At 37.8% G+C, this 18,864-nt stretch overlaps 3 protein-coding genes and 1 non-coding gene across 4 annotated transcripts; 1 reads left to right on the top strand and 3 right to left on the bottom strand.

The window, feature by feature from the left end:
* Positions 1 to 7,994: 7,994 nt before the first annotated feature.
* Positions 7,995 to 8,273, bottom strand: LOC131101747 (small Cajal body-specific RNA 13). The gene has a single exon (XR_009119294.2).
* A 20-nt stretch (positions 8,274 to 8,293) lies between these two features.
* prkrip1 (PRKR interacting protein 1) lies at positions 8,294 to 9,854 on the bottom strand. The gene has a single exon (XM_058071123.2). It carries the CDS (start codon positions 9,197 to 9,199, stop codon positions 8,621 to 8,623), a length of 579 nt encoding a protein of 192 aa, XP_057927106.2. The 5' UTR covers positions 9,200 to 9,854; the 3' UTR covers positions 8,294 to 8,620.
* On the top strand, positions 9,466 to 11,886 carry glrx5 (glutaredoxin 5 homolog (S. cerevisiae)). The gene is made up of 2 exons (XM_058071138.2): positions 9,466 to 9,877; positions 11,059 to 11,886. The coding sequence occupies exons 1-2, from the start codon at positions 9,580 to 9,582 to the stop codon at positions 11,229 to 11,231; spliced, it is 471 nt and encodes a 156-aa protein (XP_057927121.2). The 5' UTR covers positions 9,466 to 9,579; the 3' UTR covers positions 11,232 to 11,886.
* On the bottom strand, positions 11,559 to 18,691 carry ints9 (integrator complex subunit 9). The gene is made up of 17 exons (XM_058071082.2): positions 18,544 to 18,691; positions 18,099 to 18,226; positions 17,962 to 18,022; positions 17,838 to 17,900; positions 17,582 to 17,721; positions 17,407 to 17,493; positions 17,214 to 17,334; positions 16,960 to 17,094; positions 15,910 to 16,021; positions 15,667 to 15,847; positions 14,410 to 14,470; positions 14,169 to 14,340; positions 13,973 to 14,097; positions 12,720 to 12,887; positions 12,484 to 12,582; positions 12,271 to 12,408; positions 11,559 to 12,186 (listed from the first exon to the last, which is right to left on the bottom strand). The coding sequence occupies exons 1-17, from the start codon at positions 18,550 to 18,552 to the stop codon at positions 12,010 to 12,012; spliced, it is 1,977 nt and encodes a 658-aa protein (XP_057927065.1). The 5' UTR covers positions 18,553 to 18,691; the 3' UTR covers positions 11,559 to 12,009.
* Positions 18,692 to 18,864: the final 173 nt, after the last annotated feature.

The raw sequence follows: 18,864 nt of genomic DNA, 5'->3' as shown, positions 1-18,864 counted from the left end.
CCTCCATCTGGTACTTTTACAATCAGTAACTGTTACATTTGTTCACTTCCTGCTTTCCATAATACAGTTTACTTTTACAGTTTACTTTTGAGAGATGACATCAAAAAAGGAAATATTCCATGATTATACAAAGTCAGGCAGAAGTGAGAGTTAAGCTTGTGCATCTTGTTCCTCATGCAGGGTCAGGTAAAATGATCTGACACATTTGTAGGTTAAATAAAAAGCAAATAAAGTAAAGAAACAAAAAAAAATTAAATCAGTTTAAATCAATTCCAGTTATGTAGAAGTGAGAGTTAAGCTTGTGCATTCTTGTCTATCATACAGAGTCAGGCAGAATGACACATTTGTAGGTTAAATAAAAGGCAAATAAAGTAAAGAAACAAAAATTTAAAAAAAAGTAAATCAGTTTAAATCAATTCCAGTTATGTAGAAGTGAGAGTTAAGCTTGTGCATTCTTGTCTATCATACAGAGTCAGGCAGAATGATACATTTGTAGGTTAAATAAAAGGCAAATAAAGTAAAGAAACAAAAATTTTTAAAAAAAATTAAATCAGTTTAAATCAATTCCAGTTATGTAGAAGTGAGAGTTAAGCTTGTGCATTCTTGTCTATCATACAGAGTCAGGCAGAATGACACATTTGTAGGTTAAATAAAAGGCAAATAAAGTAAAGAAACAAAAATAAAAAAAATTAAATCAGTTTAAATCAATTCCAGTTATGTAGAAGTGAGAGTTAAGCTTGTGCATTCTTGTCTATCATACAGAGTCAGGCAGAATGACACATTTGTAGGTTAAATAAAAGGCAAATAAAGTAAAGAAACAAAAATTTAAAAAAAAAATTAAATCAGTTTAAATCAATTCCAGTTATGTAGAAGTGAGAGTTAAGCTTGTGCATTCTTGTCTATCATACAGAGTCAGGCAGAATGACACATTTGTAGGTTAAATAAAAGGCAAATAAAGTAAAGAAACAAAAAAAAATTAAATCAGTTTAAATCAATTCCAGTTATGTAGAAGTGAGAGTTAAGCTTGTGCATTCTTGTCTATCATACAGAGTCAGGCAGAATGACACATTTGTAGGTTAAATAAAAGGCAAATAAAGTAAAGAAACAAAAAAGTGTTTTTATTTTTGAAAAGTACATGGCCTTATAAAGTACATTGGCATTATAAAGAAACATTATATTACTTTATATGTTTACTATATTACATTATATGTACTTTTCGGAAATAAAAAAACACTTTTTGTTTCTTTGCTTTATTTGCGTTTTATTTAACCATCATTTTGCCTGACCCTGTACTATTATTATTCAATATTATCATAAGACTAGGGCTTCATTTGGTCACAAAAAATGGCAATTATATTGTTTAGTGTCAATTTGATTCAGTTAAATAAAAATGTGTGTGTCATATTTCATATTTTTTCATTGTACTTTTTTTGAAAAAGTACTTTCTCCTGAAGTTACCGTTAAAAAAAACACATAGTTTACAGTTTAAAAAAGCACATTGTGGTTCTGGTACGGTATGTATTATTTCCATGCTTTTCAAAAATGACTAGCCTGGACTTAAAACACCTGAACTACAGATAGATTGACACGTAAGTGCAATTCATATGTCAACTGCAAATGAAAGTCAACTTCTACCATATAATATTCCCCCCCCTTTCAAGAGTCTAATATATCAGGGATTTTCATGGCGTTCTTGTTTGGATGACAAAAAAAAAAAAAAAAATCAGATCCTTTGGGGTCGTTGAAGAGTCTCACCAGCTTTGATTGTTATAATGAAAGGTCAGAATGCATGATGGTGCATAGTACTACTCGGGAGGCTTTACGAACTGGAGGATTTCCCCCCCCCCAAGGGAATTGAGTTCTGCCTCCTTGTGAAAACAGCAATCAGGGTGTTAATAGATCGGCTCTAAACTGTCTGATTGTCTTGGCTCACTGATGTAGAGAACGGTAATTATTGCTGACTTGGAATCTACTCAGCGTCGTTCATCATCCCACGGAACAATAGAAGTCAAGCGGAACTACGCGTGAGGGTGTTCCATAAAATGGATCAATAAGCTGCATCGGCCGGGACGACATAAAAAGTGTACATTGGTAATGGTAATGGTGTTTATTTCATTTGAACGTGCATCAGATTAACAATTGAATGCATCACATAATCAGTTCCCAGTTCCACATGTCCGAAAGGAGTAGGAAGAAGCAAAAGCTTATTAAATCCTACCCCTCCATCTGGTACTTTTACATTTGTTCACTTCCTGCTTTCCATAATTCATCGTGATTAATCACCATTTGCAACAATGTCTGAAATTTTAACTGCGTTTTATTGAAATAAACGACATAATTATATAAACAATATTTGTATTTATTAATGGCTCCAAATTAACTGAAAAAAGCGATTTACCCGAGACTAGTTTTTTTTTTTACATTTGACTCACATGCTAACTACGTTATGATGAGTAGTGAGATGTCGTGTTCAAAGACACCATCTCATTTGGTAATGGTAATGGTTTTATTTCATTTGAACATGCATCAGATTAACAATTGAATGCATCACTTAATCAGTTCACAGTTCCACATGTCCGAAAGGAGTAGGAAGAAGCAAAAGCTTATTAAATCCTACCCCTCCATCTGGTACTTTTACATTTGTTCACTTCCTGCTTTCCATAATTCATCGTGATTAATCACCATTTGCAACAATGTCTGAAATTTTAACTGCGTTTTATTCAAATAAACGACATAATTATATAAACAATATTTGTATTTATTAACGGCTCCAAATTAACTGAAAAAAGCGATTTACCCGAGACTAGTTTTTTTTTTTTTACATTTGACTCACATGCTAACTACGTTATGATGAGTAGTGAGATGTCGTGTTCAAAGACACCATCTCATTTGGTAATGCTAATGGTTTTATTTCATTTGAACATGCATCAGATTACAATTGAATGCATCGCATAATCAGTTCACAGTTCCACATGTCCGAAAGGAGTAGGAAGAAGCAAAAGCTTATTAAATCCTACCCCTCCATCTGGTACTTTTACAATCAGTAACTGTTACATTTGTTCACCTCCTGCTTTCCTAATATAATTTTTATTTTAAATTAATTTTATGTATTTTTTATGATCATGTACAAAAATACAAATATAAGGCATTCAGAAGACTCATTCAAAGATGTGATTTGTTTCCATGGGGGGGGCGCTAGCATGCATGGCTACACACCAACAATCAAAACAGCGTGAAAAATAGTGCGCGTTTACAGAAAGTCGTAGGAAAAATTATGCTCTTTAATAAAGTTGAAAAGCCAGCATATCAAGAAATGCTGCAAAGGTTTGACAGACAATATTGTTTGTGAGAAAATATGATTTAAAAAATGTCTCAAACGGCAATTCCACAAATTTCCAGAGCGAAAGATATCAAAAGGAAATATTCCATGATTATACAGTGTCAGGGAAAATGACCTGACACATTTGTAGGTTAAATAAAAGGCAAATAAAGTAAAAATAAAAAAATTAAGTTTAAGTTTAAATCAATTCCATTTATGCAGAAGTGAGAGTTAAGCTTGTGCATCTTGTCCATCATACAGAGTCCGGCAAAATGACACATTTGTAGGTTAAATAAAAGGCAAATAAAGTAAAAAAATATATTTTTAATTAAATCATCTTAAATCAATTCCAGTTATGTAGAAGTGAGAGTTAAGCTTGTGCATCTTGTCCATCATACAGAGTCAGGCAAAATGACACATTTGTAGGTTAAATAAAACGCAAATAAAGTAAAGAAATAAAAAAGTGTTTTTTTGTATTAAAAAATTTTTTTTTTACATTGTTACATTTGTTCACTTCCTGCTTTCCTAATATGGTTTAAGTTTTTTTTTCATTTAAGTTGAATAAAGTGCTCAAGCCATTAATTATTTTTTTGTATTTTTTTTTTTGTATTTAGTCCACATATACATGCAAAATAAAGACATTGTGTGATATTCGGAGTGTCCTTGAATGCATCTTGTTGTCTTACATTTTGTTAGAGTTGGAGATACATATAAATAAACTAATATGCGGTAATCTACCTTGCGGTATGCTACCTTAATTACGGTACGCTGGACCGGGAGCAGAGATATATATTGGAGGTAAACTCTGGAAGCTACCCAGCATGCTTTGCGGTAAAGATATAGGTATTATTTGTATTTCTGTGTGTTAATTTTGTTGTTTTTGTTAGCACTGTGAGTGAGCCAAGGATTTTTTTTAAATAAAGACACAGCAGGTATGTAAAATCCTACAATTTTTTTATTTTTTTTTTTTTTACAGTTTATCCGCAAGTCTTCACACGAGAAAGGCCGAAGTCTGGCTGTGGCGGAGTATTGCTCTCTTTGCTCTGTGAGGGGGTGGTGCTCAAAGTTGCGTTTGACCCATGAGCTGAGCCCCAAGCAAACAACCGCAGCAGGATTTTTTTTTTTTTTTAGTTTTGTACAAAATACACTCGCACTGTACGCATTTGTGTGTGTGTGTGTGTGTGTGGCATACCCACACCTCCGTTTTACACACACACACACACACACACTATGGTCAACATAGAGTTTGAACCTTTACATAACACAGAGGTCAGGAACCTTTTTGGGCTCATAGAACCATGAAAGACATATTTTTAAATGTATTTCCATGAGAAACAGCGAAACTGGGAATAAAACAAACAAACGAAAAAAATCCTCAAAACTAGCAAAGCAAAAGTAGTCTGGAATCCAAAAAGAAAAAACACAAAAACTAAACATTAGTCAATTAATACAACATTAGAAACCAAAATGGCCGCACACGCAACAAACAGCAATATAAAGACAGCAGGTCATAATGAGAGGTGAGATGCGTCCTTTATAGCAACTCACCTGATTGTCAATCAAGCACACCTGGGATGCAGCAACCAGGTGTCACCACTCTACAGAGGAGGCGGGATTTAAAAAAAACCACACACACACACACATAATTAAATTTCCCCTAACCTAATTTTCCTAAAATCATAACTTGATTTTGTATTAATATAAATGAATATTATGAAAATTGCTTTTTTTCCTCTGTAAAATATGTTTTCCCCTTTATATTTTGACATTACTCATAAAAAATATTACATATTTCTACTTTCCCTTTGTACATTTTTGTAATTATGACTTTTTTTAATTACAATTTTGCTCCTTTTTTCATGACAGATTAAATATTAAATTTATGCTACTAACACATCATTATTTTTATTGTAAAATTGAGACTTTTGTCATTACAACGCAACTTTTTTCTCTTAATATTTCACTTTATTCTCATTAAATTTGATTTAAAAAAACACATTTTTTTCCTATAATTAGAACTTGTTTTCCCCCTCATAATATTTTATCATAATATATATATATAAATAAAAAATATGAAATAAAACATTCAAATAATATATTATATATAATATATAATAATGAGGAAAATAAACCTTGTCATTTTAGTAGCACATATATATATCAATTTGTATACATATAAATATATTAATTATATTAAATATATATTATTTTAATGAGAATAAATTCAAGAGAAAAAAATGCAAATAATATAGATATATAGTAGCATATATATATATATATATGCTACTATATATCCTCATATTATCTGCATTTTTTTTCTCTTTATTCTCATTTAATTTCCAGCTATTTTGACTTTCTTCTTGTAAATTTTCTTATAATTCTAAACTTTATTCTTGTGACATTATTTACCTTTATGCAATCTGATTTTCCAAAAACATAAATTCTATTCAGTTTTTTGTGTTTCTTATAATTACTTTAAAAGTTTTTTTTTAATGTCATTTTTATGCTCTAAAAATGATATTTTTCTTGTAAAATTGCCATTTTTTATGCAGTTTTTTTTCATTTTGGTTACTTTGTTGAATTATATTTTTATAATATGCTGTGGTCAATACAATCAATCCAAAAACAGCAACTGTATGGCCACCCCTTTGTGTTATATCATTGATTATGTCATTTTGCCGCCATTGATGATGATGATGACACGGTGTTTGAAAATCAAAAGTACGCAGTGTGAAATATCAAAGTGCTCATTAAGTATTATCTAATTCATCTCACCGTGTCAGTAAGTAATTTAACAGCAGCTAATGTGGGAGGCTAATTGTGATGACATGATGCATCACAGTAGCTGATGCTGCAGTGCCACCTTGTGGACAAAACTGTCATTGTAAACCACACTTTTCAATGAAACATGCATAGATTATGTTAAAAAAAAAATGCAAAAACCTACTTAAGCAATTTGTAGTGTAAGCACTAAGCAGCAGAGCGAGCAAATAGGTGTGATTTGTGAGGGTATTGGCTGCGAGAAGGCCAAATATAATCATTAAATGCTGTCTTTCAGGGCAAATGTGCGTGACACAGACATAGAAGATGCACCCCCCCCCCGTGAAGAAGCCCACTAAGCACTTTTTAATAAGGCGTGTGCACTGCGGGGTGATTCAAAGGTTCATTTGAGGCACAAATGAGGCAGCAGTTAAGAGCAGGATCCACAGCAACAAGAGCATTTCCGGTTCCAATTGGGGGGGGGGGGGGTCACGTGACGCAGGAGAAGCTTGGGGAATGGAGCCTATGACTAATAAACCTATTAGTACTGAAATTAATTTTAATTTAAAACACAATTTAACAAGAAAACTGCAAAAAATCTGCATTAATTTTACAAGTATGAAGTGAAAATATTAAATTTTAAAAAAGTTGTAATCAAATGGGAATAACAAAGTAATGTTAGGAGCAAAAATAATGGCTTTTAGTAAATAAATAAAGTTGTAATTTTTGTTTTAAAAAATTAGTTTGAGGAAACTTATATAATAATGGAATTATGGAAAATTAAAAAAATATATTAAGACAAAACAGTGGTTTTCTCAGAGAGGAATTCAATTTTTTAAGAATAATATGAAGAAAAATAATGTAATTTCAGTAGCATATGTTCATATTATGAAAAAATTATGTTTAAAAATTAGAATGTTATGGAAATATGGAATGAAAACAAGTCAAAATATTGAGAGAGAAAAAGTTATACTCTAAAAAGTAAGCTTTTAGTAAATAAATTAAGTTGTAATTTTAGTAAAAAAAAAATAGTTTGAGGAAACTGTTATATAATGGAATTATGGAAAATTAAAAAAAAATATTAAGACAAAACAGCGGTTTTCTCAGAGAGGAATTCACAATTTTTTAAGAATAATATGAAGAAAAATAATGTCATTTCAGTAGCATAGAGTTGAAATATTAACGAAAAAATATGTTTCATATGTTCATATTATGAGAAAATTATGTTTAAAAATTAGAATGTTATGGAAATATAGAATGAAAACAAGTCAAAATATTGAGGGGAAAAAAAGTTATATTCTAAAAAGGAAACAAATTTGTTTTTGGAATGTGGCAGGAAACCGGAGTACCCGGAGAAAACCCGCACATGCACCAAAAGAACATGGAAACTCCACACAGAGATGCCCGAGTGGGGAATCGAACCCAAGTCTCCTAGCTGTGAGGCCTTATTTGCATGATCACCATGAAAATAAGCAGGATAGAAAATTCATTCATTCATTTTCTACCGCTTTTTCTTCACAAGGGTCGCGGGGGTGCTGGAGCCTATGCCAGCTGTCTTCGGGTGGGAGGCGGGGTACACCCTGGACTGGTGGCCAGCCAATCACAGGGCACATATAGACAAACAACCATTCACACTCACATTCATACCTATGGACAATTTGGAGTCGCTAATTAACCTAGCATGTTTTTGGAATGGGGGAGGAAACCGGAGTACCCGGAGAAAACCCGCACATGGAAACTCGACACTGAGATGACCGAGTGGGGAATCGAACCCGGGTCTCCTAGCTGTGAGACCTGAGTGCTAACCACTCGCCCACCATGCAGCTACCCCAACCTCATTTTTCAAAAATGACTTCTGTGTTTCTAAATTACAACTTATGTCTGTTTTGAATATTTCAAACTTTATTCTACTAAAATGTGTGACAGCCAACAGTGTCTGACAGGAAGGTCTTCACCTGCGTCAAACAATATCAGTCCGTCATCGTTTACCTCTACCTGCCTCAAGAAAGGCGATGCCTACAGAGCGAGGTCATCGCCGCCGTGGAAAGCAGGAGAAGTGTCCAAAGAACATCGCACGTGACGCTTCCGAGCCTCCAGAAGTCACGCCTTCAATCTTTGAATTGCTTTTCGCAAACCTCGTCGGAGCCACAAGCAATGGAGAAGTGCAAGCGGCAAAGTCACAAGGTTGCAAAGATAGGGTGGAAAACAACAGATTTATGCTTCAGAAGACATTTTATTAAAAATTATTATAGAAGATTTGCAACAAATTAAGTATAAATGTGTTTGATTTCACTCACGTCGGTCAAATCCAAGTCCATGCCAATGCAAGTCGGCTGCATAGTTGCTGCTATATCACAAATAAGGGGAAAAAAATCCATAAAACATTGATTTATGACATCATATATGACCAGAATGTTAGCAACAATAACAGCGAGTCATTGCAAAGGACTGTCCTTATATTTGCTGTTGTTGCGGGCCAATAATAAATTACTTCCGGCCCCCGAATGGCCCCGAGTCACACCTTGGACACCACACTTAGAGTTACTTCTTCCCCATGATGAAGCTCGGGACTTCGGCGTCATCATCAGCCTCTTTTTCTTCTTCCTGCTCCCGCTTCTCCTCCACTTCCTCCTCGCTGAGAGACGAGCTGCTCTCCGCGTCTTTATCAGCTTTCGAGTCTTGTTTGGCTTTCTTTGCCAGGAGCTTCTTCTGCTTCATTTTTTCCCGCTTCTTCCTACGCTTCGCCGTTCTCTCCTCGGCGTCCATCTTGTTTTGCTCCACTTTATCCAAATAGGCTTGTTCTTTCCTTTGCTTGGCGGACATTTTGTCCAGAAAGTCTTGTCTCTGGTATTCCCGCCTTCGAAGATGACGGTAAACGTGGAACTCGCCACTACCCGCACCGGCGCTGGAGCCCATCACATCCCGGACGAACTCCGGTGGAGCCCGAGGGGTCCATTCTTTCTGTCGGTCGGGGATGGGGGCAAGTTTGTCCGGGTTCCGCATCAACCTCTCCAACTTTAGGCGCTGTGCCTCCGCAAGAGTTTTGGCAATGACCAACGGCTGGCCCCCTTTTCCTCCTGGTTTTGCGGGTTTGTTGTTCTTCTCCACGCTCTCCGCCATTTTGCAGTTGTTATCTACTTCCGCTTTACTCAAGCCACCCGGAAGTTATTATGCGTTTTCGTAAGCAATGATTTGTATGATATTAAATTACATGTACTTCCCTTACTTTGTTTACAAAATATTTCATTTACATGTTTGTTAGTTTCACGTTTAGTTGACATTAACGCTGTAAAAAAAAATTCTTTTTTACCAATAAGACGAACGCGTATGCTAACCAATGACAAATCACATAGGAGTTTGTTTGGAAGCAGCTGGCCAATGAACATTAAGCTCCCGCCTCTTCAAGACGTGCGTAGTTTTGTCTGGTTCTCTTGGGGTTGTCTTCAAGTAAGTTGGACTCACAACAGAGAAATTAACTTTCATTTCAAGATTTAAACATCATGAATAGCTTAATAAGATATACTGCTCGATGTCTGCGGTCCGGGGCGCCGTGCTCTCTACCCGGATACTCCGAAGGACGCATGTGGACGGCGTCAAGCCGGCTTCTGTGCGCTGCGGCGGGCCTCCACAAAGACCTTGATGGGATGGTGAAGAAGGACAAGGTGGTTGTCTTCATGAAGGGGACACCGGCGCAGCCGATGTGTGGCTTCAGCAACGCCGTGGTCCAGATCCTCCGTATGCACGGCGTGGACGACTACGCAGCGTACAACGTCTTAGCCGACGAAGATCTCCGGGAAGGTTAGTTGGACGATTACTTAACAGCAACAAGTTGTCACCTCAACTTAAATGTCACGTTTTTTGTCTGAAATGTCGCACAAAAACAAGTAGTAGCTTTGTCTCGTCATCGTGTATTTGGGTTTACTTAATGTCAAACATGCTAAACAGACTTGCATTCAAAAACAACACGTTTACATAAAATCTAACATGTTCGAAAATGTCAAAATATGTTTACTTCCTGTATTTACATTGTCATTGTTCACATATACAAAGCAAATAAAGTTAGATGTTCAAATACCGCGCTAGGAATGTTGCCAGTCATGGTGACGTTAACCCCTTGCTAGCAAGCTAGTTTAGCCCAGTGTTCCTTTTTATCAGTGTGTAACAGCAGCGGTTAGGGTGTGGGTGCGGTTCCAAACTGACATTAAAGTTCGCGATGATCTTTTTTAGAGTATGTTTGCCGGACTGTACGTTAGGCCAAGGGCTATTTTTGGAACACCGGTGTTACATTAATACTGTACGTCACATGCTTCCACTTGGGACAGTTGAACGTCTCCGAAAGGGTGGAAGTTCATTTAACCCCGCCCCTTTTCAGAGGCCAGCAACCACTAGAGTCTGTTCACTTCCTGTGTTTAAAACGTACTTGGTTATTATGGTCTAATAAGGAAGGAGATAAAAAATTATATATAAAATATATATATTATAAATAAAATTTATTATATAATATATATAATTAAATAATATTTTTTATTACATTTTTTATTTTTTCAATATTTGTATTTTATATATTTACATATATTTTTCTATATAAAATATATATATATTATTTTTAAAATATATATATTATAAATAAAATATATTTTTATTATATAAAATAAAATATATATATATAATTAAAAACTATTTTTATTACATATTTATTTTTTCTATACATTTTTTCAATATTTTTATTTTATATATTTACATATTTATATTTTTTCTATATAAAAATATATTATATATATATATTTTATTTTAAAATATATATATAGTTTGTAGATAAACAGCAGTCAAACTGCCAGAAACATTGTTTTATAATATATTGTAATACAGTAATGTGTTTCAGTAGAGCCATCAGCTGTTTTATACAGAATGATCCCTTAGTTCTATTTTCCTCACTTCTGACTTAAATCGTCTGTCCCCCCCCCCCCCCCCCCCCACAGGAGTCAAAGCCTTCTCCAATTGGCCGACAATTCCTCAGGTGTACTTCAACGGCGAGTTCGTGGGTGGTTGCGACATCCTCCTGCAAATGCACCAGAATGGTGATCTGGTGGAGGAGTTGAAGAAACTGGGCATCCAGTCTGCTCTACTGGACGCAGAGAAAGACTCAAAGTAGAGGAACTTTAAAAAAAAAAAAAAAAAAGTGCTAATGAAACAGAGGACATATTTACCAGGTTGAATCCAGGCAAAATTGGATCTCCCTTCTGGTGTGACTAAGGGTGGATGGTATGAGCAGATTCACTTTAACCTCACTACTTAGTTGCCCTTATATACATTATTCGGGCAGCCATTTAACTATTAAATATCAGTACATAAGTACAACAAATACATTTTCTCTACCATTGTCTTGTACCATGTCACTGTCACTTTAAGACCAAAATGACTGCTCCAGTTGACGTTCAGAGTGATGTCATCACGCTATAATTGAGCAAAGAAGGGTCAATTCTGTCTTGAGTTATTTTATTCAATAAAAATGGATATTGCTAACCAGGCATTCGATGGAAGCCATACGTTTCTTAAATGCACCACCTCTGTTTTAAAGTGAAGATACGCTGAAACGCAACAAATATCTATCAATCACTGTAGCTTTTTTTTTTTTTTTTCGCTGATTTGTGGTGGCCTGCCACATAACATTTGGTGCTTCCTGGGCTGCCACAGATTAAGACGCAGCGGGATTCATGACCACTGAATTGCAAGATAATGTACATTTCTGTCATAATCCGATGTATTTTAAGTAAACTGTGTGACAATTAAAATATTTTATGAAGCAATTTGAGTGATGTGGACCACACAAAATACTATTTTACAAAATATGTCTGCCTGTACTTTACAGTAAACCTGCTGTAAATGTACAGTACTATGAGAGTCCAATAAAAAAAAAAAACGCACCCAAATCAAAGCTTCTGCAGAAAACGCAGCACCAGGTCTCGTAGTGTCGTACGTAGAGGCTCGTTGTTGTCGCACACGATGTGAGTACCGTCTTCCTCCAGCTGAATCAGCGTGTCCTCCGCCTGCAGGTGCAGGATGTGTCCGTCTGCCGTTTCCTCCACTTTTACTTCCGTGATGCCGTGCTGCGAGGCGGCACGTGTGGCGTTCAATTTTTATTTTTTTTTAATTTGTATTTTAAAAATACAAAAAGTAGTAAAGTATCAGACCTTTTGCAAAGTGACGAGGAACGCCTCCAGGGGAACAACTCCGCTCAGCAGGGGTTTGGGCGCCTGCCCTGCAGGGGGCTCCTCCAGCACCCTCTTCCTCTTCTTAGTTGGGGGCGCTGGAGGGGGTTTAGGAACGGACTGGCGATACAGAAAAATATTATTTTTTAATTAAAATGATGACTTATGTTTGACTTAGTCTTAATCCTCACATACCAACAGCGTGTGCTTGTTGTCCTTGGAGTGCAGCATAGCCGACACTGTTGCCACGGAAACGCCAGGTTTGACCTCTGAAGGCACCAAGGAGTTGGCCAGCTAGTAACAGAAGCAGATGATATTGGGATATTAAATCTTGCCCCCCCCCCGGCGCCAATTATTCATGGAACATGTGCACTTGACATTTAAATGTGACACTTTTTAAATAACCTGGTGCCCCCCCCCCCTTGTCTTACCTCAGGTAGAATATAAACACGCTCATAACGGCGTCTGAAGGGCAGGCTTAGTACAGAGCAACGCCTGTAGGGCATGGGCGGCGGCTGCAGCTCCAGCATCAGGTCGGATCGGTGAGACTGCGTCACTGGGGGTTGGGTGTACTGCTCGGGACATACCACATGGACGGGCTGCAGGGGGGGAGGTGTTAGCCATGTTAACATGTGGGGATTTAAGCTGTTTTTTTTTTTTTAACTACATATGAGCATGTTTGGGGAGGCACGGCGGTCGAGTGGTTAGCGCGCAGACCTCACAGCTAGGAGACACAGGTTCAATTCCACCCTCGGCCATCTCTGTGTTTGCATGTTCTCCCCGTGCATGCGTGGGCTTTCGCCAAAATTCCAAAAACATGCTAGGTTAATTGCCGACGAAGGTAAATAATAGGAGGGTAAAGGTGACTATAGGGGTGTTACTTCACGTCTGCAGAGCTCTAATGATGTTAAAAACTGTATTTTGAAGGTTTAAAGCAGAGTTTCCATGCTCTAACCACGGAAATATTGCATTAATAATCTTACTACTCGAGTTCAATTCCACCCTCGGCCATCTCTGTGTGGAGTTTGCATGTTCTCCCCGTGCATGCGTGGGTTTTCTCCAAAATTCCAAAAACATTCTAGGTTAATTGGCGACGCAGGTCTAATGTTACACTGATGAGAAATGTATAATCTCTTATTTTGTATACTCACACTAAATAATAAGAGGGTAAAAGTTACTATAGGGGTGTTATTTCACGTCTGCAGAGCTCTAAATGTTAAAAACTGCATTTAGAAGGTTTTAAGCAGAGTTTCCATGCTCTAACCACGAAAATATTGCATTAATAATGTTACTACTCGAGTTCAATTCCATCCTCGGCCATCTCTGTGTCTGTACCTCAGTTTGCATGTTTCATGTTCTTCCTGTCTCAGTAGCCTACTAGCACCGGTACATGTTTACAGCAACAAGCACAAGTCTTATTTTCCCTTATTATGTCAACAATATTGAGTAATTTCAACGTAAAGGTGACTATAGGGGTGTTATTTCATTGCTAGAGGGCTCTAACGTTTATTAAATAGTGTATTTAGAAAGTCATAAATAGGTTTGCTAGGCTCTAACTCCCAAAATATTGTATTCATTGATATATTATTGGTCCTCACAGCGAGGATACCAGAGTTCAATTCCACCCTCGGTCATCTCAAGCGGTAGAAAATGAATGAATGAATGAATGAGCATGTTTGGTTACCTGGACCTCCTTGAGCAGCTTTGATACTTGGTGGAAGTTGAGTCGTGTGTCAATGGGGCAGTAAACGCACTTCATAGCCAGCGGCTGGTACGGCGCCAAAGCATCCAGGTACGAGAAGTCAGGCTCTGTTGGCACAAAATGATGCGTTTAGGTACTTAACATTACAGTCATATTTAGCTTATATTTATTTGTTCACCAGTGAAGATGATAGTGTTCAGGCTCGATTTGCCCCACAGCTCCATGAAGTGGACCACGTCCCCGAAGCGTAAGGAGGGGTGACCGGTGAACACGACGCATGGTTGGCGGAAGTCGCTGCTGAAGTCGCCGTGAATGCTGGGATAGTGCTTTAGCTTGTTGCTCTGGATCAACTGAGAGAGAACAGCACACTTTACATCACATTCCATCAAGAATCAGCATTGTTCCTCTTCAGGACGCACCTCTGCATGCGGGAACGGAGGCTCGGGGAGATACACCTTGGACTGCTTGTTGTGACAGAGCCTGAAAAACAAAGTGACGTTATGGTAATGGTTTTATTTCATTTAAACATGCATCAGATTACAATTGAATGCATCACATAATCACTTCACAGTTCCACATGTCCAAAAGGAGTGGGAAGAAGCAAAGCTTATTAAATCCTACCCCTCCGTCTGGTACTTTTACAATCAGTAACTGTTACATTTGTTCACTTCCTGCTTTCCATAATACAGTTTTTTGTTTTGTTTTTAAAATAATGTACCTCGTACCAAAGTATGAGGTGATATAATAATAATATAATATATATAATAATATGGGCGGCACAGCGGTCTAGTGGTTAGCGCGCAGACCTCACAGCTAGAAGACCAGGGTTCAATTCCACCCTCGGCCATCTCTGTGTGGAGTTTGCATGTTCTCCCCGTGCATGCGTGGGTTTTCTCCGGGTACTGTGAGTGTGAATGGTTGTTTGTCTATATGTGCCCTGTGATTGGCTGGCCACCAGTCCAGGGTGTACCCCGCCTCTCGCCCGAATACAGCTGGGATAGGCTCCAGCACCCCCTCGACCCTCGTGAGGAAAAAGCGGTAGAAAATGAATATCATAATATATATATATAGCACATCATGACAGGTTCAAGACTCTTCATCCTTGTATTTAGCAAACATCAACTGCTACATTTGTTCACTTCCTGCTTTCCTAATATAATTTTAGTTTTTTTGTTTAATTTAATTTAATTTAATTTAATTTAATTTAATTTAATTTAATTTAATTTAATTTAATTTAATTTAATTTAATTTAATTTAATTTTTGTCACGTACCGAAGTAGGAGGTGATATGAGCATCCAATACCATATTGGGTACCATAGTAAGTGTCAATATAGTGATATATATAGCACATCATGACTGGTTCAAGACTCTTCATCCTTGTATTTAGCAAACATCAACTGCTTGTATTGTTTCTTCAATTGGCTCATCGTTGTGCATTGTTTGATTTCCTTACTCAATCCATTCCATAGTTTGATTCCACATACTGAAATGCTATGGCTAGCATAACGTAGTCCTAGCATAGAAGTGTTTCAAATGTACTTCTTCCCTGAGATCATATTTCTCCTCTCTTGTAGAGAAGTATTGGATGACATTTTTAGCTAATTGGTTATTTTTAGCCTTATGTCATGTTATGTCCGAATGCGTTTCAAAGAAAAATAGTTTAAAAAGTTCTCACCATTCGGCAAAAATCTGTGAGAACTCCAGGGAGCTGTTAGCGACAGGTGAGATGAAGTAGAAAGGGGTGGTGCCCAGGTTGGCGCTGTCGATGAACTGGTACAGACACTCCAGTAGGTCGTAGATCACTCCTGAAGAGTAGCACGGCACCAGGACGTTGCCTCCAGCCCGAATTGTCATGGCTGTAACGGAATCGCTGTTGTTAAATATCACCGTGGGATAGAAGTCCTATGTTTGAGCCTACCCAGGTTGCTGCAGAATTCCCCCAGCATGCCATCCGGGTTAGCAGTAGGCATCTGAGTGAGACCCGTTAGAATGAGAACATCACTGTTCTTCAAGGAGGTTTGGTCCATCGGCTGGAATTAAGACAGAAGACAAGATTGGACGGGGCGGCACTGCACGGCGGTCAAGTGTTGAGCGTGCAGACCTCACTGCTAGACCAGGGTTCAATTCCACCCTCGGAGATCTCTGTGTGGATGTTGGATGTTTCCTCCCACATTCCAAAAACATGCTAGGTTAATTGGCGACGCAGGCCTAATGTTACACTAATGAGAAATGTATAATCTCTTATTTTGTATACTAACACGAAATAATAGGAGCGTAAAGGTGACTATAGGGGTGTTATTTCACGTCTGGAGGGCTCTAATAATGTTAAAAACTGTATTTAGAAGGTCCTAAGCAGAGTTTCCATGCTCTAACCACGAGAATATTGCATTAATAATCTTACTACTCGAGTTCAATTCCACCCTCGGCCATCTCTGTGTGGAGTTTGCATGTTCTCCCCGTGCATGCGTGGGTTTTCGCCGAAATTCCAAAAACATGCTAGGTTAATTAGCGATGCAGGCCTAATGTTACACTAATGAGAAATGTATAATCTCTTATTTTGTATACTAACACGAAATAATAGGAGTGTAAAGGTGACTATAGGGGTGTTATTTCACGTCTGGAGGGCTCTAACTGTATTTAGAAGGTCCTAAGCAGATTTTAATTGGCGACTCAAATTGTCCATAGGTATGAATGTGAGTGTGAATGGTTGTTTGTCTATATGTGCCCTGTGATTGGCTGGCCACCAGTCCAGGGTGTACCCCGCCTCTCGCCCCGAAGACAGCTGGGATAGGCTCCAGCACCCCCGCCCGCGACCCTCGTGAGGAAAAGCGGTAAAAAAATGAATGAATGAACAAGATTGGACGTATAAATAGTGTTAATAAAGCAGCTATTGCTCTTCTAAATGAGCAGCATCATTGCCAATTGCACCACATATAGATCGCAGTCCTGCTGAGTCCACTCAACCTACCTGGGGATGTGTAGTGAGCAGTGATGACCCCGAAACATAGGACACTTTCTCATGATGGGACTGGATGATCCAATTGGAGCTTCCCAAAGAGTATCCGGAACTTAAGGGTGAGATTTGTACGGCCCCAAACAACTCCTGTATCAAAACATAAATAAATTATGAAGTGCCGAAACATAAGGCTTTTATTGCTCCATCAGCAAATTATAACGAGCCAGAGTGAAAGCAACAGTGCATGTATTAGGACATATTCTTACCACTTTCTGTGAATAACCCACAAGTTGCACTTTACTGAGCGCGGAGTTCACTTCCTGCATACTGTAGCATCGCTTCCACGTCCAAACATCAACCGCATCCTTCAGCGGTCCAGGAAGCATCCTATTGTAAAATAGTTGCTGTTTAAAGTCACCATATAAACAAGTACTGATCATAAGAACAGTTTTTTTCTACCTTTGTATTTCCTTATTCTTCCAGCAGGTGGCAGACTGAGCTTTTGGAACTCTCTCCATGAAGTTCACCAGCTCTTCCATCAGCAGTCTGAACAAAACAAGTAACACAATCACCTTTTTTCACATAAAAACGGCAGCTTTCAGTCATAGAAAAGTCATCGAGTAATAATTTGTACCTTCCAATCTGCAGAGTGGGTTCTGTGGCGTAGACTGTGCCGGTGAAGCCTGTGTTTTCGGTGATGTAGGGTAGAGCCATCATACAGTGGTAGTTGGAGATGAGGATCACATCGACGGTCGACATATCCAGCAGTTCTCTCTTTTTATAACACAGGAAAAAACATTTTTTAACACGTGCTGATGTCTGGTTTGTCGTTCCAGCTTTCGTAAAGCACATTTCCCTCGAATTAAACGTAGCGGTGGCTTTGTTATTACCTCAGGAAGACAGAATTCTGGCTGCGAATCCACAAATACTCTTCCTGCACACTCTTTCAGCTCCTAAAAAGCGACAATACAACATAATTAATCTAACAATTCAGAAATGTGTTGCTTCTCACACCTTTTCCAGGTTTAGTGTTCCATCTTTGGCTGCCCAGCCAGGAAGCTTTGAGAGTCTTTGGCTGTAAAAGAGAAATAGATTGTAGTTAAATCTTCTTAAAATTATATGATTCACACGTCACTGATATCAATACTTACCTGTGGACAAGCGGAAGGGGCAAGAAGTTGAGGACAGATGTGGTGTCCAGTCCACAGTCCAGCATAATGGTTGTTGATTTAAATTTAAGCACATTGCAAGGCAATGTAGGATGACCGGACAGGCAGTACTAATGGAACCCAATCAGATACATGTATTATTGATCCCGAAGGAAATTCAAAAATTGGAGAAACTCGTAAACATTTGTGTAGATATTAACAAGGAAGCAGTTAAAGCTATGAAGAAGTACATAATTAACATTATGAACATCAGGGGTGCGGTTCTAGCTCACATTATGGCTACTGAGAGGCAACAATGCTAAGTACTAAGCTAGTAGCAGACAGTACTAATAGAACACGAGCAGCTCCAAGTGTTTACCGATGTGTTTATAACATATTACTAAGAGCGAATTCTGTCAAATAAACATGAACGATGCGCATCACTTACCAATTTCATGTTTGTAAAGTCCACAAACAATATCAATCGCTTGTATTACTGATAGTTCATCCTGCCATAGTGGTCGTCTTCGTCGGTTTAGTGGGTATATTTGTAAGCTAGCGCCACCTATTGTGCCGGAAGGCACATTCACGTAAACAATTGCGTTTCACTCATACACTTACAATGCCCGGATGTTCCACTCTCAACGTCACATATTCAGGAGAAAATGGTAAAAACAATATCCATTAAAAAATATTTTTTCTCGTTTTATTTTAGGAGGTATTCCTCGTACACGTTTTATTCGTTGAAAATCACATTTCCTTGATTTAG

This window comes from Doryrhamphus excisus, linkage group LG11 (assembly GCF_037039965.1).
Source record: "Doryrhamphus excisus strain RoL-2023G ecotype Guam linkage group LG11, RoL_Dexc_Guam_v1.1, whole genome shotgun sequence".
Lineage (NCBI taxonomy): Eukaryota > Metazoa > Chordata > Actinopteri > Syngnathiformes > Syngnathidae > Doryrhamphus > Doryrhamphus excisus.
This window is presented reverse-complemented; position numbering and strand designations above follow the sequence as displayed.

Excerpts from the sequence above, each read along its gene's own strand:
- prkrip1 (XM_058071123.2), bottom strand. The coding sequence starts at position 9,199 with ATGGCGGAGAGCGTGGAGAAGAACAACAAACCCGCAAAACCAGGAGGA.
- glrx5 (XM_058071138.2), top strand. The coding sequence starts at position 9,580 with ATGAATAGCTTAATAAGATATACTGCTCGATGTCTGCGGTCCGGGGCG. Across the intron at positions 9,878-11,058 it reads CGACGAAGATCTCCGGGAAG|GAGTCAAAGCCTTCTCCAAT; the intron begins GTTAGTTGGACG and ends CCCCCCCCACAG.
- ints9 (XM_058071082.2), bottom strand. Across the intron at positions 17,901-17,961 it reads GAACACTAAACCTGGAAAAG|GAGCTGAAAGAGTGTGCAGG; the intron begins GTGTGAGAAGCA and ends GTCGCTTTTTAG. Across the intron at positions 12,583-12,719 it reads GTGTTTATATTCTACCTGAG|CTGGCCAACTCCTTGGTGCC; the intron begins GTAAGACAAGGG and ends TTCTGTTACTAG.